This window comes from Colossoma macropomum, unplaced genomic scaffold (assembly GCF_904425465.1).
Source record: "Colossoma macropomum unplaced genomic scaffold, Colossoma_macropomum, whole genome shotgun sequence".
Lineage (NCBI taxonomy): Eukaryota > Metazoa > Chordata > Actinopteri > Characiformes > Serrasalmidae > Colossoma > Colossoma macropomum.
In genome coordinates, this window is record NW_023494804.1 from 7,209,005 (window position 1) to 7,231,498 (window position 22,494).

The 22,494-nt window shown below is 41.0% G+C and overlaps 1 protein-coding gene across 1 annotated transcript in view; it reads right to left on the reverse strand.

The window, feature by feature from the left end:
- myo18aa (myosin XVIIIAa) overlaps positions 1–22,494 on the reverse strand; it is a 148,372-nt gene that overhangs the window by 90,533 nt on the left and 35,345 nt on the right. The window contains 3 exon segments of the mRNA XM_036595280.1: positions 1,458–1,634; positions 4,101–4,207; positions 5,707–5,794. Coding sequence (XP_036451173.1) covers positions 1,458–1,634; positions 4,101–4,207; positions 5,707–5,794 — 372 coding nt within the window.

Genomic DNA, 22,494 nt, shown 5'->3' on the forward strand with positions numbered 1-22,494 from the left:
AACATACGAGTGTCACATATGGATAAACATTCATATAATTCAGATCAACTGGATCTCTTTACAGTCTTCAAGGTTCTTTAGTAAAGAAAATGGTTCTCTATAGAACCATGAACACTCAAAGAACCCTTTGCATGATTAAAGGTTCTTTGCATCATGAAATGGTTCTTCAGACTGATGGAGGATGTGTTGTAGATGGTTCTAAATAGAACCTTTTTGAAAGGGGTTCTATAGAAGAACCCTTTTTGGTGCTATACAGAATCATTTTCAAAAAGGTTCTATAGAGAACCATCTGCAGCACAATCTCCATCAATCTGAGGAACCGTTTCACGATGCAAAGAACCTTTTAACATATGCAAAGCATTCTCGGATCTATATAGAACCATTTTCTTTACTAAAGAACCCTTGCAGAACCGTCTTTTTTAAGTGTGTGGACTGGAAATTAAACAAAGGAGTGATCTCTGACTTTTTGAACAGTACACTCTTAAAAAAGATGGTTCTTGAAGGGATCTTTTATAAAGGGAAAGGTTCTATTTAGAACCATGCGTTTTATATAGAGCAATTTTAAGCTTAAATGGTTCTTTGCATGGTGGAATTGTTCTTCAGATTGATGGAAAATGTGCTCTAGATGGTTTTATATAGAATCTTTGTAAAAGGGGTTCTATGTAACACCAAAAAGGGTTCTTCTATTATGACGATGTCAAGCTTGTAACAACAGAAGAACCCTTTCTGGTGCTATGGCTTTCAAAAAGGTGCTATATAGAACCATCTACAGCACATTCTCCATCAATCTGAAGAACCGTTTCGCGATGCAAAGAACCTTTTAACATGCAAAGCATTCTTGGTTCTATATAGAACCCTTGAAGAACCATCTTTTTAAATGTGAAAATTAAACAAACAAAGGGGTGATCTCTGACTTTTTGAACAGTATGGTACATTCTTAAAAAAGATGGTTCTTGAAGGGTTCCTTTATAAAGAGAATAGTCTGTCTAGAACCATGAGTTCTATATAAAGCTGTTTTAAGCTTAAATGGTTCTTTGCATGGTGAAATGGTTCTTCAAATTGATGGAGAATGTGTTGTATAGAATCATATACCACACATTCTCCATCAATCTGAAGAACCATTTCACCATGCAAAGAACCATCCATCCATCCCATCATCTAAACCGCTTATCCTTCTGGGTCGCGGTGGGGTGCTGGAGCCTATCCCAGCTGTCATTGGGCGGAAGGCAGGATACACCCTGGACAGGTCGCCAGTCCATTGCAGCATGCAAAGAACCATTTATGCATAAAAGGTTTCTATATAGAACTCAAGCTCCTAAATGGAACTATTCTCTTTACTAAAGAACCCTTGAAGAACCATTTTTAAGAGTGTAGGTTTACAGGTTTCCCTGCTCTAACACACCTAATGCAACTCATTAAGGGCTTAACAGTGGATCAGGTGCTTTAATCCCTCTTACCTTCTCGGAGTACATGGACGGAGCGCTGGCGGGGTTGATGAAGACGATGTTGGGCCCAGCGTACGTGTAGATGAGGTTCCCTCCGAACCGCTGACGCAGGGAGTGCATGACGCTGGATTCGTTCAGGTACAGCAGCCCAGACAGGTCCTCCACACGGTCGTACGACGGAGGGTTTGCCTGTGAGAGAGACAGAGAAGCATAATAAACCATGCGTGTTTATACAGATTTCAGGGAAATGAATAAGATGACTATTATCCAATACAAGTTGACCACAACAGGGACAGAATAGAATGGGTTCATAAACCATACAGTGCAAAAGTGTGGGCACCCCTAGTCAAGTATGTACACATTGTTAAAGTTTCAAAACATACAGCTATACAGTCCATATATATGCAAGCTAAACAGCAAAAACAGCCAGTGTTGAACTCACTGTTTTTGTGATGCCACAAAAACTAACATATAAACATATATTCGCTTATTTCGGCCTACAGCAGTTTAGCCCCGCCCCTTCACACTGATGTTATAACAAGTCTTACAGCACAGACTGCCTTTGGAATGAGGCACAATATAGGTCAGATGTCATTTACATACTGTCGTATGCAAAGGTTTGGGCGCCTCGGTCAAATTGTGTTTTGTTGATTTTCTAAGTGAAAATAAATGAACACACCCTCTACAGAAAACACACTTCTGTACATTTTAATGCACAATTACTGTTTATTTGAGTTTACCATAGTGGAAAAAAAAATAAAAAAGCATAAAATGTGGCCTGTGCAAAAGTTATGACACATTTTACATTTTTTAATGTGTTAAATTCAATAAATAAACAGTAAATTGCCCTTTAAAATATGCAGAAAACCACATATTGAACTCCTCTGTACAGGAGGAGCTCATTTATCTTCACTTCTATTGAAGTGAATATTGTCTATTAGAAAGTAAAACAAATGTTGATGTAATTACATATACACAATTAATCATATAACTAATTAATAAAGTAACTCCATTTAAGTAGTATAATAAAAATGACAACACTCTGCACTATTACTGGTTGAAAAGTGAATTAATGCCCTCCCACAAAAAGACCATCGCTGGCTGGAGCCCAAACAGCAGACGCAGGCCTAAAGACAGACCTCTGTGCTGCTTTAATGGATGTGTGAAGACTCCAAGCAGACGGCATCCCAGAACATTCCTCACAGCTTTTACTGTCAGGTTAGTGGCTGTCATTTGGCATAGCGCCCGGGGTGCTAAACTGTCACCCCAACCACAGCAGGTCATACATCTCCACTAATGACACATTTTAGCCTTAGACAAGAAGCAGAACCTGGCTCAGATCACTGAGCCCTCGTGCTAATTACAGTCTTTATTTTTAGATCAGAGCTTATCATAGTGAATTAAGTCAGTGGGTGAATTATGTCATATTGTGCTTCGTTTTCACTGGTGGATCAAATCATACTATGGTCTTAGCAAAGTGTGTAGAAGTTCTACGGTATATACTATATAATACAAGAGGTTTGATTGTCCTACCAAAAAAAAATGACATATCACAATATTTTGAGTCATTTTTACAATGCAGCTTTGACTGCCTTTAATTATGTACAATCTGCTCTGCGTCTGATTCACAAAACAAAAAAATCATACAACATGGAAATAAGCAAAGATTTAAGCTCAAATGCAATTCAGCTGCAGTGCGTGAAATCAAGCGCCAGTCTAGCGGTACCTCATTTACATACTGTTTACATAAATCATGCTCTATTTCATGCAGATGTTTTTGTAGGGAGCCAACAAAAAGTCAGAATTCAGAGGTTGGTGGGCCAATGGATGTGCTCATTGGCGGTCGAGCAGTGAATGCACTGCTCCCCCTAGTGACCAAACTGTAAAGTGTTAAAATTACAATGGCTGGAAGGAAATAAACAAAATGTCTTAGTTTTGTAAGATAGTAAAATGATGTGATTGTGTAGTCTGCTTATTTTCTTAGAACATAATGTGTATATATATATATATATATATATATATATATATATATATATATATGTGTGTGTGTGTGTGTGTGTGTGTGTGTGTGTGTGTGTGTGTGAATATATATATATGAAAATATATTTGAAATATTTGAAAATACAAGTTGTCCTTTACATTATGTGTAAATTTAATTGAAAAATGGACAAAAAAAGTTTTCTTCCAACAACGGCGATAATATTAGTTCTTATAATAATATTCTTAATTTTTCATGTAAGTTAATGTAAAGAGTTTACATTTCTAGCATTTTTATTGGTACATTCATCCCAAAATTGTTACAATGTGAAGGGCAAAATTTTCACATGATATAAAGAGTGCTGAGCTAAATTTATGCAGAAAACTAAAAAGGGCAGAACAGTGATGACAGTGATTTCACAGTTAAACTGTGTACTCCAGTATACTCCAGAAACCGTATTTTGTCATAATTTATCAGAGTGATAAAATATTAACATATCACCAACCCCTAACGACCACCCTCCATTGATCTCAGTGAGACACGTTTGCCGTGTAGACTTGGTGGACGGAGGCAAACAACCGTTTTCTCATCAAACACAAAAAATCATATGTGTGTTGCCTTTCAAGGTTACAAGTAGACCCTGTGAGCGAGTCGCTCACCAGCCCCACGTGACCCACCTTCTCCACGTCATCCTCATCCACCTCCAGCAGCGTCCCATCATGCTCCAGTCTAATCTTCACCTTCCCCTCGGGCAGACTGCCCTCCTCTGTCTTCAGCTGTGTCGCTACAGAAACAGAGACAGACACAGGGATTAATACAGCTGGTCTATTCAAAGCTTCCTCTCCAGCCCGAGCAGGCTGCTCAGCACCCGGTGTAGACTTACACAGTGTCATGTTTGTTTTTGTAAGGAAGGGCAGACGTATTGGAGAAATGAATTTTTTATGAAATGCACCACGTCTACAAGCTGCTAGACCTGGCAGATGGGACAGTGCACAAGATATTACAGGGTTTCTCAATCCTGGTCCTCAAGTGCTGCACTGCACATTTTAGTGTCTACCCTGCTCTAACAGTGACAGTAACTGAACAGTGACTGAATTGTGTCAAGGTCCAGTCGGGTTCAGACAGAACTGTTGTTATGCTACGGTCGGGTTCAGACAGAATTTGTTCAGCAACAGTCGTGTTTGGACAGAATTTTACAGAATTTTGTTGACTATGTTTAGATTGGTCAGATTTTTTTTGACTACAGTCAGTTTGGGCAGAATTTTGTCAACTACTGTCCGGTTTGGACAGAATTTTGTTAACTACAGTCCAGTTTGGTCAGAAGTGTGTTAACCACAGTCCAGTTTGGTCAGAATTTTGTCAACTACAGTCCAGTCTGGTCAGAAGTGTGTTAACCACAGTCCAGTTTGGTCAGAAGTGTGTTAACCACAGTCCAGTTTGGAAAGAATTGTGTGAACTATAGGTGAGTTTGGGTTTTATTAAGTACAGTTGGGTTGGAGCTAATTTTGTTGACTACAGTCAGACTAGGACAGAATTTTGCGAGCTACAGTCAGGTTGGACCGAAATTTGTTGACTACAGTTGGGTTCAGACAGAATTCTGTTAACTACAGTCAGGTTAGGACAAAATTTTGTGAGCTACAGTCGGCTTCGGAAAAAAATTAATTAACTACAGTCGGGTTTGGATAGACTTTTGAGTACAGTCAAGGTTGGGTAAAATTTTGTTGACTACAGTCCAGTTTGGACAGAATTGTATTAACTACGATCCAATTTGGTCAGAATTTTGTTAACGACGGTCCAGTTTGGTCAGAATTTTGTTAACTACAAACCAGTTTGGTCAGAATTTTGTTAACTCCAGTCAGGCTTGACCGAATTTTGTTGACTATAGTCAGGTTAGGACAGAATTTTGTGAGCTACAGTCGGCTTTGGGAAAAAAAATGTATTAATTACAGTCAGAATTACAGACAGAATTTCGCTAACTATGGTCGGGTTGTACAGAATTATGTTAACTAGAGTCGGCTTTCGGAAACACTTGTCAGTTACAGTTGGATCTGGACAGCATTTTGTCAGGCTACAATCTGCTTCACGCAGAACAATGTTGGGCTACAGTCAGCTAGTTTTCAGGCTATATTTTGTCTCACTTTGAAGTTTCAGGTCCAATCAAAGCTCACTTTGTCATCAGCTGAGTAGTTTGATGAGCTGCATTAGGGCAAGCAACAGACCAAAATATCAAATGCACATTATGTGTTTCACGTGAACGTCTCACAGCATAAAAACCCCACTGACCTAAAGAGAAGCCGTCCTTGTGAACCAGCCATACTTTCTCTGTGCCGTACCAGGCTCGTTCTGCAGCTATCTGTTCCTCTGTCTTCACCTGCAGAGAGAGAGAAGAGTTTGCAGAGTAATCAGTAACCAGTGTGATGATATAACCAGAAACATCTCACTTACCATGACCACACCTCTCTCCTATACTACAATACAGCACTACGAGGAGAGGGCCAAGCACTTGTTTGGTCCCTCTACCTCCAGAGGAGCATTAAGGACGATGGGCAGCGAGCTCATTCAGCTCATTCTCAAAGCCTCGATGACACACACAGTAGATACACACCAACAAAAATGGTGGACACATGACTGGGCGCGTGAAGTGAAACCCGACGTCCACTGTGGCAGTTTGACACAGTTTTTGTTCCTCATTTGGTAAATGGAAGCTTTTCACAACACTTCAATCAGACAGGACTATTCTGGACAATTCCTCTTTTCTCTATGTAATGTTGACCAAAAGCACTTTGCAGACTCAGAGCTGTGATGGAGCCTTGAAGTGTGTAGAAATCTGAACAGAAAGGCTGCAGCAACTCGTTCTTTCTGAAAATGACCCGTCTGCAGTGCTGGATCACAGTATACCATTTCTCCAGATGTCATATGCTGAAAGGTCGCTTATGGCTATAAATTGGAGCTGAGGAGAGCTGAACAATGGAAAGAGCTCAGAGGAGAGCGAGTGGGCGTTGTTCCTGGTAACATTACACTCAACCAAGGCTTGGAAGCAGAAATGGAGAGCAGGTGGAGGTGATGACATGTAATGCTTTATAGCTTTACCAGCTGAGGGGTCTGTTATAATGCACCTCTAATGGCAGGGCTCTGCTAGCTAGTTGAGTTTGAAATGTCACCCTGAAACATGCAATCATAAGCTGACTTTGCTCGGCCAAACTGAGCTTGTCTGGCCAGCAGAGAGAGCCAGCGGTCCACGAAAGTGCAGAACAGAAACAGCTCTACATGGCACAGCATGACACATGCAAGATCTGACATAAAGACACAGCAAACTACATGCAGATCAAACGCATCCTTTTTTTTTAACAATGAAATTTACACGATTTTCCTTTTACTCCGAGCATGTGGTGCCTAAATTTTGCTTCCTAGTTTCGCAGCACTGGAATTATATTATCAAGCTAGTGTTGCTAACAAGAAACTGAAGCTTATGACCACAATTAGCATCGTCCAAAAGCGGAAGAAAGAAACTGGGGAGAGTTGGTGGGGGGTTGGAGGGCATGGATTAGAAGACTCCAATCACCCCCCATTCAGGCCTGCTACTACTGTTTCTTCCGAGGCTACAGCTGTTTTACCAAGGCTACAGCTGTTTTTACCAAGGCTACAGCTGTTTTTACCAAGATCACTGCTGTTTTTACCAAGGCTACAGCTGTTTTTACCAAGGCTACAGCTGTTTTTTACCAAGGCTACAGCTGTTTTTACCAAGATCACTGCTGTTTTTACCAAGGCTACAGCTGTTTTTACCAAGGCTACTGCTGTTTTTACCAAGATCACTGCTGTTTTTACCAAGGCTACAGCTGTTTTTACCAAGATCACTGCTGTTTTTACCAAGGCTACAGCTGTTTTTACCAAGGCTACAGCTGTTTTTACCAAGATCACTGCTGTTTTTACCAAGGCTACAGCTGTTTTTACCAAGATCACTGCTGTTTTTACCAAGATCACTGCTGTTTTTACCAAGGCTACAGCTGTTTTTACCAAGGCTACTGCTGTTTTTACCAAGATCACTGCTGTTTTTACCAAGGCTACAGCTGTTTTTACCAAGGCTACTGCTGTTTTTACCAAGATCACTGCTGTTTTTACCAAGATCACTGCTGTTTTTACCAAGGCTACAGCTGTTTTTACCAAGATCACTGCTGTTTTTACCAAGGCTACAGCTGTTTTGTACCAAGACTACAGCTGTTTTTACCAAGGCTACATCTGTTTTTTACCAAGGCTACAGCTGCGATTTTAACTAGGCTACAGCTGTTTTTTACCAAGACTACAGCTGTTTTTTACCAAGGCTACAGCTGCGATTTTAACTAGGCTACAGCTGTTTTTTACCAAGACTACAGCTGTTTTTTACCAAGGCTACAGCTGTTTTTACCAAGGCTACAGCTGTTTTTAACAAGGCTACAGCTGTTTTTTACCAAGGCTACAGCTGTTTTTAACAAGGCTACAGCTGTTTTTTACCAAGGCTACAGCTGTTTTTTAACAAGGCTACAGCTGTTTTTTACCAAGGCTACAGCTGTTTTTACCAAGGCTACAGCTGTTTTTACCAAGGCTACAGCTGTTTTTTACCAAGGCTACAGCTGTTTTTACCAAGGCTACAGCTGTTTTTTTACCAAGGCTACAGCTGTTTTTACCAAGGCTACAGCTGTTTTTTACCAAGGCTACAGCTGTTTTTACTAAGAAAATACGTTTGTTTCTTTTTTGTAGACAGTATCTCATACAGTATCAAAAACTACATAAGTAAGTTATTTGAGAATACTCAACAACTCACCACTGTTCCAGGCAAGAGTTGCCCAAAGTGTAGTTGTGCAGTTTGCACAAGGCTAACTGGTAGTCATAAGCTTCGATTACTCATTAGCTACATGAGCCTCGAAGATTCAGTAAAAAAACACAAGGTATCAAACTTCAGACACTAAGAATGTCTCATGGGTTGGAAAAAACTGTGTAAATGTTACTTTTCACCAAACTATCGTGTTAAGACAAGCTCTAATTCCATTTGGTGAACTGCCATATGGTAAAAATTCAAATACCTGTGCTTTATGACCACTACAAACATTTAATAGCTACTGTAGCATGATAATAAAAGAATTCCACAGCCAGAAACCAACACACAAACAAGCAAACAAACAAACAAACAAACACACATCACTTCTAGCAAACACAACACACTGTGAAGCAGAATACTGAGAGAGGATCGTCTGCATAATTCATGTGCCACAGCAGGTGGTTGAGCTCTGTACGGTCACCAGGCCCAATTCAAGCTCGTCCTCTCAGTATTGAACTGCTCACACAGCAAACGCATCTCTCTTCATACGCTGCCATCTGAAGCAGCTCTACAGCGCAGAGTACTACGTTGGAGTCATGCACAGCTATAAGCAGACCTTGGGTTGAGAGGCAGCTGCGTGGGCCGCCTGCAGGACAGCCACTGGGTCCTCCTCCGCCTTAGCCTGGAAGATGGAGATCACGAAGATGGAGAGGGCAAAGGTCATTCTCAGGAAAGTAAACAGATGTTGCACTTGGAAGATGCTTTTGGTTAAAATGGCAAAACTAAGGACAGGAATACAAAGTCTTTAGCCAGTCTGAGCAACACACTACACAGTGCAGCAGGTGGTCTAACAGCACTGCAGAGGAAACTGAATCATTACAGTGGGAAAAGGAAAAAGTGGGAGTGGACAAAAGACTGGCCACAGGCAAAGCCTCAGGCAGGTTAGGGAAAGAAGAAAGAAAGAAAGAAAGAATTAAGGGGAAAAAGACAAGAAAGAAAGGAAGTAAGAAAGAAAGAAAGAAAGAACGAACACAGACAGACAAAAAGAGAAAGAAAGAAAGAAAGAAAGAAAGAAAGAAAGAAAGGAGATAATTAAGGGGAAAAAGACAAGAAAGAAAGAGAAAAAAGAAAGAAAGAAAATGACAAAAAACAGAAAGACAGACATGAAGAAAGAAAGACAGACATGAAGAAAGAAAGAAAGACAGACATAAAGAAAAGACAGACATGAAGAAAGAAAGAAAGACAGACATAAAGAAAAGACAGACATGAAGAAAGAAAGAAGACAAAAAGACAGGCAGAAACAGAAAGAAAGAAAGAAAGAAAGAAAGAGAGAGAAAGAGAAATGGAGGGAGAAACGGAGGGAGAGGGAGACACAGACAGAGGGAGAGTAATAAAGGAGAAAGCTTTGACCAGCAGACTGAGAGCAGCTCACCACCCAAACACAGACAGGTGTTCTGATGAGGCAGTTCAGAGGCGACTTTCATAAAGCAGGATTTCTCAGTAAACTGGATAACCCAAGTTTAAGGACTGTCCAATAGGAACGCCCCTTAGCTCCTCTCCTACTAGACAGGCCTGTGTTTTGGTCTAAGTAATCAGACTAAACAAGGAATCCTGCTTTGTGAAAAAAGCACACAAATCCCAGGAGAGAGTGTGACAGTGACTTGAATACAACGAACTGAAGACAAAAAGGTTTCAGCTAAAAGTCTGAGTGAACGAACAGCCCCATAAGATCACAACGAGAGCACTGGTCAGTAAATCAAGAGCACTGAGGCCTTTAGGAAAGCACTGAGGTCCTTCCACCCATCAGAAAATGCAAGTCAAAAGGAAAGCAATGAAGTAAGAATCATTAAGTAACGCTGCAAAGCATCTGGCAGACGAGGAGCGGCTGATAAATGATCCTCACTGTGGGGGGAAAGCAGAGAGATCAGCAGGACAGAGGGAGGAAAGACAGAGTGGAAAAAGGCAAAGGAGGAATAATCTGGGCAGTGGAAAAAAAAGGACTGTGAAGCTTCAGGTATTAAAAGTCTCTCGAACTTCAGCAAATTCCACTGCGGATTCAAAAATGCAAAACTACCTTGCTTTTAATGTGTAAGTGACTTTGTCTTGGGTTTGTGAAGCTCTAATGTGCTCTAATTACTGAATCAAATACAATACTTCATATTACAGGTTTAAAATGAAAACACATTTGAGTGGGCTTTGTAACACGACCACAAAGAGGAGAATGATGATTTGAGCATCAGAGCTTTGCAAATAGAAATATGGAAAACGTTAAAATAGGGCCCCATGTGTCAAACACAATGCCCGCGGGTCGAGTCAGGCCCATGACGCAATCCTATTCGGCCAGCGAAACTATTTTAATTTTCTATTCTTAGTAGCCCGTTTCACCCTGAGATGCACTACAGTCCCCAGCATGCACTGCAACATAGTGTGCGTTCTGACCCCCAACAACAATCTATGGGTCAGCGGTTGCACAAAAAGAAAAAATGCCTGGTATCCAGTTTAAGCAAATATGCAGTTTTAAAAAACTACCTAAAACAATATTTAGTATTATTTCTGTGGGGATACAATACAGTACAATTAATATAATATGGATATTTAAGCCCAGCATCATATGAAGATTCTGTTCTTCTGGAATACAACAACTACATCATTAAATATATATGATTTAACACATCAAGGCCATATTTTTGTGGTCACAGCGCAAGCACAAGTATAAGGCGTGAAACTGCAACACTAGCTTGTGTGTGTGCACCATATATATCGTCAGTCTTTTCCTGATTGGATGCGAAGGCTCTGGCCCTTTGCAAAAAAGAGTTTTTACACGTAGCACTGCTAATGCAGTGTCTGTGTGCCAAAATATTGGATTGTAATGAGAAAATGTTTCATATTTTTTGCCATGTCACCCACCACTAGTGCTAACCCTCCCCAGTATTTTACACAGTCTTTACACATGGCTCAGCCAATCAAATGTAAGCTTTGCCAGACATTACACTGATTCTGTTCATTATATGATACAGAAAATGCCTAACGAGTTCTAGGAACTAAAATACGTGACTATAATTGTTTTTATTCAATAGAGTCACGCTTGTATTTCAACTCTGTAAGTATTACAGTGACACTCGTCTCATGTTACGTAGATAGAAACAAAAGGGTTAAATTCTTGAAGTGGCCAGTGGGAAAAACTGGCCTATCAGGACTTGTTTTTCTAGGTAGATACAGCTAAGTGAGCTCTCTTGTTGGTCAGGGCTTCCTAAAGTGTTAGGAATATAATAACAATATATCAAATAATAACAACAACATTGTTGACTAAATTAAAAAAGGAACAAAAATGTATAATTTCTTGCATAATTTTTAATTATACAAACTTGGAAACTTTTTTACATAACTGTAGTGTTGAGGGTCAAAAGGATGGGGTGTATGTGGGGTGGGGGACAGAAGGGTGGGGATATGGAGGATGGAGGTCACTAGGGTCAGGGTATGGGGGGTGTTACCCACTGTCTCTCAGATGATCTCAATTTCAATCTCGATGCCAATCTCAGAATAACTATCTGTTTAATTATGCAGTGACAGTAGAATCAATTATATTTTGATTTATAATACACGAGACCAATTTCGTGAGAGAAAAATGTCACTCTAAGCTTCTAGAAGTCCTAGATATGCCACTGTCTGTTAATACAAGCAGCAGCCTAATCAGTGGGTGGTTAGAAATGGAAATCAGTGGCGGCGGCTCTACACCTGAGCTCACTACTGAAAGGATCACTGTGAAACTGATACAAGGTAAACTACAAATATCTATTACAAGCTACAAGTAAAAAATGGAATGTCTTTTAGAAGCTGCAAATATCTGTGTTTAATCTAGAACGGCCAAAACACATTAATGTGAAAGACCCTTAGCTTAGTGCTAACAAACTACTAGAATCCAACAGGGTCGCTAGCAGAAGTTAGACCGAAAAAAACAGTTGCTATCATTTCTGACCTCTGAAGTAACAAACAGGTGTGAATGGGAATAAATGCATTTGCGTCTAGCCAAATTAGTAACATGCCAGCCTTATACTTGTAAGAACGCACTTGCACTGGCACAAAACTAGAGCCCTAAATCTTTCGTCTCTCTGCTCCTGTCTGATATTTCAGGGTGTGCAGGGTCTGGGCAGGTGGTGGGGCTTGTTTGGTGGAGATGGACCACGTTTCAGTCAGACTCTAACCATAGCAGCGAAGCTGAGAGACCACCAGACAGACAGGCAAGCTGAGGAGAGAAAGGAAAAGGTAGGCGAGAGAGAAAAGAGAGTTACAGCAGGTTTTTCCACAGTGAGGATCTGCTCCAGACGCTTGTGGTCATCCTCGGTTGGGACCAGTGGAGATCTCTGAAGACAGAACCAGTGAAGGAAGAGAGCAGAGCACAGATGGGAGAAGACAGGAAAGTACAAACAGAAGTACATCATTCTACAGGTTCTGAAGTGTTGGCATCAGTATTTAAAGTACAGTATATGCTGATATGTACATGATTTTTGAATTGGGATGTCCCGACCCAATGCAAATACACTTTAGAGCAACTAGTCTTTGAATCAGTCAAAGTCACGAGATCAGTCAATCAAACTGGATCGTAAGTCAATATCAAACACAATCCGAAGTGGTAACATTCACATAACCATGCCATAAAAATGGCATGACAGATGTCATAAGCTGTCAAGATAGATTGTGTCCATTAATATAAGCGTCACGTTACCATTACCGATAACTCTCAGGACAGACGTATTGTGTTTGGCTGTCTGCACCCACCCAGAGAGAGTGAGGACAATTCGGCTTTCTTGGACTACTAACGGATGGCTGTGGCATCACCAGGGATCAAACTCACAATCTCCCAATGACAAGGCTAAAACGCTTAGGACTCAGATTGAGATCAGGAGCAAAGGAATGGGATCGGGACATCCCTGTTGCTGAATAATGTAACTACAAGACAAATGTTAACTTCAAAAGTGTAAATGTCATTTTTGTGGCTGGTTCAAAAAATGCTACAGAAAGACAAAACCAGAAAAAAAAAGAAAAAATTCCACTTGTTCCTTGTTCTGCAAATCCCCATCCGTCTTATAGAACACATCCATCTTCCTGCAACTGACAACTGCAACTGAAGATGCCTTTATCTCAGGACACATCTACCATGTGTTCCTCTCAGTGTTCACACACACAAACACAAGTGGGGAAACCCCAGAACACACACCTGTTGACCAGTGGCACCAGATTGGGGCTTCCCAGCGGGGGCTGCAGAGGGACGAGACGCTCCCTTTACCTTCAGATCGACACAACATACCCAAGTGTGTGTAAGAAATTGTGAACATACACACTTACCACATACCAAGATTGCTAGAGACAGAAATAAACACTGCAGCCGCATCATGCACAGAGAGTGCAAATTCATGTTACCACACAGCAGAGATGTTCAGATGTCACTTAATGTGAGTCTGAGTCAAATCTCGAGTCACTAGGGTTTGTGTCCAAGTCGAAAATAGTCCCAGAATAGTTCAGGAATGATTACAGCTCACTAAACAAATGGTAAATTATCAACACACTACAATCTGATTGTGTTAGAATCTAAGCCAGTGGGTTAATGACACAGCAGTCAAGTGTGTTAGTGATGTCACACCATGAACACATCAAAGTGTTCTGCCTTCACACCAGGCACCAGCTTTCAGACAGTCCATGCATATGGAGCACATGCTTTCTGTACCTCTGGCTTCCGGACCGCATTTATCCTTGGGGCAGGAATAAACCCTGCAGGGGGCGCTAATGGGTCCGCTTTTGGCCGGGGAATGAACCCTGCCACAGGGACGAAAGGGTCTCGTTTTGGGGCAGGAACAAATCCAGCAGGTGGTGCAAGTGGGTCAGGTTTGGAAGGCGGGACTATATCAGCAGGCGGAGCAGGTGTATTGGGTTTAGGGGAAGGTATGAAGCCAGCGGGTGGGGCAAGTGGGTCTGCTTTGACGGGTGGGATGAAACTCCGGGGGGCTAATAGGTCTGGTTTGGGAGGTGTGATGAAGCCAGTTGGCGGGGCTAATGGGTCTGGTTTGGAAGGTGGGATAAGGCTAGTGGACGGAGTGAGGGGGTTCGGTTTATGAGAAGGGAGGAAGCTCACAGGTGGGGCCGGGGTATCCGTTTTAGGTGGGTTGGCAGTGGGAACCTCTTGCTTGGCCTCCTCTGCAGGTTTCTGGTTCTCCACGTTCTCCCCTTTGGCCTCTGTGCGGTCAGCAGCTCGAGAACGAGCACGATGTTCTTTGGTCCTCCCACGTCCCATGAGACTGGTCAGACCCACAGAGATATCATCCTCTTGCTTGGAAGCCTGAATAGGGGGCTTTGGTCGATTTGGGCACAGAGATGGCAGTGGGGGTGGGTTTTGGAGGGTCTGGGACAGAAGTAGGACGCTCCTCCACCCCCGGACCCACTCTCCTCACCACCCTGCGCACCACTGGCTTTGGCACTTCGCTGCCATTTTGGCTGGGACCACTGATGGAGCCATTGCTCCTCTGTGCTGGAGGAGGTTCCGCAACCCTGCGACTGGCCGGGGGGCCACAGGCAGGTCCGCCACCTCCGTCCACCACTGACTGAGACTGACCGCTCATACTGCCCTCGCTGTCCGACTACACACATCCACACAAACACACAAATAAACAAACACAACAAAGAGGAAATGGAAAATGGGGAAGATGACTGTATTATCGGAAAGGTGGCTACAACAATTTCAAAGTTTCAAACGTTTTCCACTATTTAAGAAAAACAGAAAGCAGCTACAGCAAAGGCAAATGCTTCAAAGGCAAAAGCATCCCGGATGTACATTTTAGACCTGATTTAAGTTTGATAAACCTTCAGACTTGAGTAAACTTCTGTTCAAATAAAGGTTAAAGATCACAGACTTCAGGCAGCCATTCTACGTCCACCTACTTCCCTAATCAACTAAGTAAAGCAAGAGAGAAAACAGACCAAACCTTGCATCCCACACAAACACTTGATATGATATGAGTTGTAGCTTTAGCCAAATTGGCTTTTTGCTGGACTTCCACTGGATTCACAACTGTCACACCTCCTCGCACCTTAAAAATGACAGTAGAGAGTGAGTGAGGACACCCAACTAGGCTCAGCTACTAGAGGTTTGCAGCCAACAACATCATTTAGGGCGCTGCAATGCAACGCTGGCTTCCAGCCCTGAGACAACACTGTCCACAGTCTGCCACGGAGGAATCTGGACAGTGGCCTTTCATTCCCCTCCCTACATAGGTACATTACTGCACATCATCAGTGATCTTCTGATATCCTTCTGAGGCTAAGAACCAGCAACCAAAACAGTGAGAAAATCACTCTTACAGATAAAATAAAGAGCAATCACAAGACTCTTTTGAGCCTATGTGGAGACAGACCTTCATATCTATCCTGACTGTGATAGTGCTGGTCCTCTTCCAGGTGGGAGAAGATTCCGGCGCCGTGCTGAAGACGCAGACACTCGTGGAGCGCTGCACTGGCTTCCAGGCAGCCTCCAGCTCCGACCCCATCTCCATGCTGACTCACACACGCACACTCGTGCCTCATACACCTTCCATTCGCTCTGACCCGCTCATGCCTGTCTCCAGCTATTTCCGTTATTCTCTCCGACCTGCTTTTCTCTCCTCCTTCTCTCCATTGCCCTCTGTCATTTCAGCGGTCCCTCCCACACCCCGGGCAGCTGTGATTGGTGGAGAAGGGGAGGATGGATGCGTCAGTCAATGGAGCATGCCGTCCACTTTGGAGGATCACGTGCACTCCTCCTCGGAGGGGAATAATAAATCAGCACCACTCCACGCCTGCAGCAGCATCACTGAGGTGGGCTGGCATTCAGCATTATAGCAATGTTCACTGCCTGTGTCTATAAGACTAAAACACTTTATTTTACACACAGCACTGTGCAAAACTCAGAGACCACCCTTCATTTACTTAATTTCCAGTCAGTAAGTCCAAGTTATTCATTTATCAGGAGATATTTCTGAAGAGATTAGATATAAAATGATCTAGCTGCATAAGGAAAAGGAAAGTCAAATGAAACTGGAGATCAAAAAATGATTAAAAGATACAGAAAAAATGGAACTCCAAACAACCACCTGCAAGACCTGGTAAACCACCAAACTGTCCCCATCAGACAAATTGAAAGGAGTTCAAGAAGCTGACATTAAGAAGCAGGACATCAAACTAGAACAAAAAAAGAAGTCGCTGGTGCTCTCAGAACAGTGGACAGACCACCCCAGAGTCCAGACCTCAAAATCACTCAGTGTGTTTGGGATTACTTGGATGGTCAGAAGCAGAAAATGCAACCAACGTCTAAGACTGAACTTTGGAGGTGTGGGAAAATATCCTACACATTTCTTTTAAAAATGAAGGCAACTGGTCACTCCAGTGGACACACTAAATACTGGAAAATTGGTAACACTTTATTTGGATGGTCCACTGTAGATGCTTTGTAGATGCTCGGTCTACTTTTAACTAACATTCAACTAAATATCTACTAAATGCAACTGGTCCTGAAGTCGTGTGTGAAAGATTCTATTAAATCTGTCCCTAACCCTAAACCTAACCCTAACCTCAAGGTAAAACCTACACCTACTCCGAGACCTAACCCTAATCTTAATGTTGTTGATAAGATCATCTACAGGGGACCAAGCCAAATAAAGTGTGACTGGAAAATTTTATATCATATTTGGTTGTTGAGGCTTCTATGTGCTTTTCTATTATATATACATTTTGTACCCCCCCCCCATTTCATCATATGTTTTTCAATTACAAAATTGCATGTTGAAGCCATAAAATTATTAACTATACTGTTTTAGTTAACCTCTTGGTGGTTGTAATACAGCACTGTTTTGAAGAATTTAAGCAACTCACAGTGAGAGCAAGACAGCCTAAAGTACAGCCTCCACATGGCGGAGGTAGTTTCACACCATGTCACAATTAAGCCTCCCAAAGTAAACAATGTGGGTAAATATCCCCCTATATGAATTCAAAACAGTTTCTTTTATTCACAGTTCCATCAAAAAGTCAGTTTTTTTGATGCTGGCCATGTTTAACAATGCCTCTTTTCAGTGATCACATTTATATATTTTTGACATATTTTAGGTTGGAAAGCTCATAGAACAGTATTGAATTAATTGTGTTTACATCAATTTCCCAGACTTTTTTTACAATTTTTTCCACACACAATATATTTAATTTTTGTGAGATTTAATAAGTTTGAACAGACAAAATAGAACGTATAGTGGCACATCTAAACAATACTATAATGATAATAATAATAATAATAATAATAATAATAATAGTTCTACAACTACAGTGTTTTTTATTCAATATTTTACAAACTGTGCTGCACTAAATCCAGTCAAACAGGCCTAACAGGCCTAGGTTACTTTTTATTCAGTATGACTTTCACAGATTAGAAGCCAATCCTTCTAATCTCACAGGAGAGGGAGCTGTCAGAAATGTGTCTTGCAAACTCTACTGACAGATTAAACAGGCTTTGATGAGACTTACAGGTAACCACTAGGAGGCCTTCAACACAAAACTGCCCAGGATCTTTTTATCTGCTGTTTATCTGTATTCAAGACAGAATTAAGGAATAAAGCTTACACAAAGCTAATGCAACAGCCCCCTATCATTCCCTTCCACTGCTACAGTCTACTGCATTTAAATAAGTCCCTGCTGAAAGAGTGGAAAAACAGTCCTCCCTCAAACTTGACAATTACAGAGAATGCAAAACAGGCAAGCAGCCAAGATCTTGCCTGTGGAGAGAGAGAAAAAGCAGCTATTCCTTTAATTTCACATTCCACCCAGCACACAGGAACACTGACCTCTGATGTGTCCTACTGTCACACTCTGTATTATCACATAAGAGCACATCAGGTTGATAAATGAAAGACAATGGCACATATTTCTGATACACGACTAAGAGTGTATATCGCGACTCATCAAACGCGCCTCACACCAGCTCTGCCACATTGAGATGACTGATAAAAGCTGGATTGAAACTGGATTAGTTCTACCTGTGGAGGGTCTGTAATTTCATCGAGACCTATGAGTTTAATCCAGGATGAACGCAGCGTGTTTCGTTTTTTACCGTCTGACTAATAATTACGGAGTAATTCTAAACCAGTATGAATCTGCAGTGTGTGTAGTCTTAATGGTCTGATAGTAATAGCTGTGGACCAATTTTAAACCAGTATGAATCTGCAGTGTGTGTAGTCTTAATGGTCTGATAGTAATAGCTGTGGACCAATTTTAAACCAGTATGAATCTGCAGTGTGTGTAGTCTTAATGGTCTGATAGTAATAGCTGCGGACCAATTTTAAACCAGTATGAATCTGCAGTGTGTGTAGTCTTAATGGTCTGATAGTAATAGCTGTGGACCAATTTTAAACCAGTATGAATCTGCAGTGTGTGTAGTCTTAATGGTCTGATAGTAATAGCTGCGGACCAATTTTAAACCAGTATGAATCTGCAGTGTGTGTAGTCTTAACGGTCTGATAGTAATAGTTGTGGACCAATTTTAAACCAGTATCAAGACTGTGTAGTTTAACTGTCTGACTGTAATAATTGTGGAGTGATTTTAATCCAGTATGACTCTGCAGTGTGCATCATTTTGACCGTCTGACCATGATATATGTAGAGTGATTTTAATCCAGTATGAATCTAGATTAATCCAGAGCTCCCTCAGTAGCAGTAGTCCTACTCCACCTCATGCTAATGGAATAACAAAACCTGTTAATAGATGTGGCTGTGTGGCGGTGTGTTGTTGTTGCTATCGAGTGTGTCCTGTGACGTTTTGCTGATGTGAACCTCCAGGCAATGACTTTTCAACCGGGCCAGCTGTTGGAATTCAGGGAAATTATGGGCTACTCTCCTATGAAGCAGGACTCCTGGCTGAGCCAGCTAACTTTAAGCTTGGATCAACTGTAACGATGGATCACTTTTTATCAGGCTACATCACCATGGCATCTAAAGCTGCACACCTAACCTGCTCCAGGTCAAGTAAAGGTTTGTAAGGCTTTGCTTTATTGGAGCTGAAACTTGCGAGGAACCATGTCTAAGTCTGAGACAGGTCCCAGGTCGAACAAATCCAGCTCAAATAGGGTTTAATATGGACCAATGAACCTGAAGTCTGTGATCTCGTATTACCACCGGAACAAAGAAGACGCAATCAAAGGGAATCTGCTTTCAGAACTTACATTTGAGCCTTTGGAGCCTGGAGTGTTTTCATCTTTAACCTATAGGAAGGCAAGTAAATAAAAGCGGTTTGGAGGTTAAACCCAGGACGAAGCCTACTTATCAGAAACATTCGTGGGCATAACTGTGATCACACTCTTTCCATCCTAGCAACAAGCACACACAGCTGCACAGAGCTACATGAATGAAGCTGGATGGAAAACTGCTTTGTTGGCAGTAATCACAAGGCTTGGTTGCTAGTCCAAGTCAAGTTGAATGGAATCTGGATGAGACTGCAGCTTCCACAGGTCTAGCCTGACCACAAAACTGACCACAAGCCTCTCTTTCCCTTCCCGTCAGGCACAAGGCTGGCGAACGTTCTCATTAGGTAAGCCGCAGCGAAAAAGCGAATGTGTCTACTGACAAGCTGAGTAGTCATCCTAGAAACTAAGTCGTTTTTCAACATAATCTCCATCTGTAACATACAGGCAGTTATGACGGACAGCAACATCTCTGTACTTAGGAAAGAACAGAAAACCATTGACTTAAATAGCTATTATAACAGATGTCAAATGGGAAGTGCTGCATTTGCCCATTGGCCTCTAGTAAGGCATCGCTGTAGGAACAAAACCTTGTATCTCCAAAAAAAGGTAACTTTACATAAGAAGCAAAAAACATTCTTAATTTTAAGTACAAGTTAATGTTCCTAGATATTATTCCAGAAGTCATTTTGGGTCATTTGTATTGCTCCACCCATCATGGGATTTTGACGCAATATAAAGGGTAGCTCACATTTTTAAACTCGGTAAAAAACAAAAAAGTAAAAAAAGGAGATACAAGGTTTTATCCCAACAGCAACGATAAGTGCGTTTCAAGTCAAAAATTTTTCTCTTCTTTTCTAAACTCAGAGAAACCAAGGCTGCAACAAATCTTCAGTAATACTCAACAACTTTTGACATTTATAATATTCAAAAATGGAAAAGCTATTTGAATAACCGAGATGTTTACCACTTTTATGAACCCACGCACTTCTGCAGGGAAACAAGCATTCATTTATCAAGCCAAACACTAAGCTAGCTTATCATCAGTAGCATGCCGCTGGCAGCTCGGCACACTGGACTGATTGAACACAGCAACAGGAGTGCAAGAGGTGCAACCTGTTAATAGTAAAAGTATGTTTTCTCTATGACAGTAAAAATCTGTAAGTAATGACGGTAAAAATCTGTAAAATTACAGTTATTTAGTTTCGTTACTCTACTTTAACAGTTTCACTAGTTCAACTAGTTATTCTGACATACAGTATTTTAAGTTAAAAACAACAATAACAACCTTTAAAATAAAAGCAAATGAAAAAGATTATTATTTGTTTCTGTGAATTTACATTCTTTTTCTATAAAATAACGAGTACTGTTACATTTCAGCATATTTATGGCTTATTAACATACATTTAACTTTAAAAGAAAACAGATATTGACCTTTAAATTTTACAGAACTTTAATAGTAATTTTTTTGTGCAGATACAATCCAAATAAGTTTCCTACTGCTCTGGATTGCTAGCTAGCAGGGTCTCACATCCAGAGAACATATGAGAGTGTTCAGGCCAGCTAAGTGCCCAGAGCTGTAAGAAACGTATTAAGAGAGCACTGACTGTTAAAAACCTTCACTGCTCTTTTGTTCACTGACGAGAGTTAAGCAATTTTTTTGTTTTGTTTTGTTTTAAGACAGCAGTTAAAATGACAGTATTTCTTCTGCTCTCCTGCATCACTTAAGACTGAGCCAAGCAGAACAACCTGATCAGGGTTGCCAGATTGGGCAGGATCAGCATTTTTGCAGTGCTGCATTGGGCAGTTTAGCATTTTAAGTTACTATGAAAATGATTCTATTTGTGATGCTTTCATTTTACTGACAAGCAAAGTACATAAACAGAATGTATGCAATAGTGTATAATAATAATAATAATAATAATAATAATAATACTAATAATAATTTATTCAGTTCTTAAAGAGACACATGTCATGAAATGTTCGTATTCATATAGAATATTTGAATATTCAAGATAATATTCAATAGAATATTTGAAAATAAAAAAATCCTATAGTTGCAGCCTTGAAGGAATTGCGCTGACATCACGGTTCGTGGTTACTGATTGTACACTGCAGATGTGGTTAAAAGAGATCAGGTTGAAAAGCATTAAAGTACTCCTTTAAAATTTGAGCTCATGTAGTATTATAAAAATGCAGTATTACAAAAGCACAAAACATCCAAAACCAAACTTCCCTACATTTCAATGTAACATCTGCATGCAGTCCATGAACAAGTGTTAAAAAAAAACAGCACAGATTAAACTCCACTTCCCTTTTTTTCCCAGAATGAAAAGCGTGATGAGAAAGCCATGGGGGCAGGCCTGTGGTCATGAGCCAAGCAGGTCGAAAAAGAAGGGAGAGAGCAGAGGAGGGGAGCAGAGAGAGAAGGAATGAGAGAGGACAGGAGGAGGCTGGGGAGATGAGATGGAGAACTGATGGAGGATCACAGCGGGCAGATCTTCGCAATGAAACAGCCGGGTGGGGCAGAAGGATGAAATGGTCAGCTAGGGGAAGCAGAACAGAGGAGAATGGAGAAAGAAAAGCATAATGAATTAGCTGCAGCTCAGACATCAAATCTGCTTTGAACATGTTTGAAGGTGTCTGGACAGATACAGGACAGTGAGGACAGTATTTTGAGACTGGAGTACACAGTGAAGAGAGTATACTGTCAATCTCAGTTTGTGGAATTTTTTACCCTTAAAAAAATACCAGCATGAACAACTAATGATGGTACCAACAGAAATAGTCCAAAACAACCATAACCTGCAATTTTCTTGTACTTTATTTTATCCCCTGAGGTCCACTTATGAGTTATGTGTGGGTTTATGTACCAAAAACGGTGATTATTCATTTTTCTTGATAATTTTCCGATGATTGTTTTATTCCAATGATACGTTTATCTTTATCCTTAGCCTGTTTTTGTTTCTGTTAAAGACTTTTAAGACTGATATATATGTAAATGAGCTCTGTTCTGATTGGCTGCTCGGTACT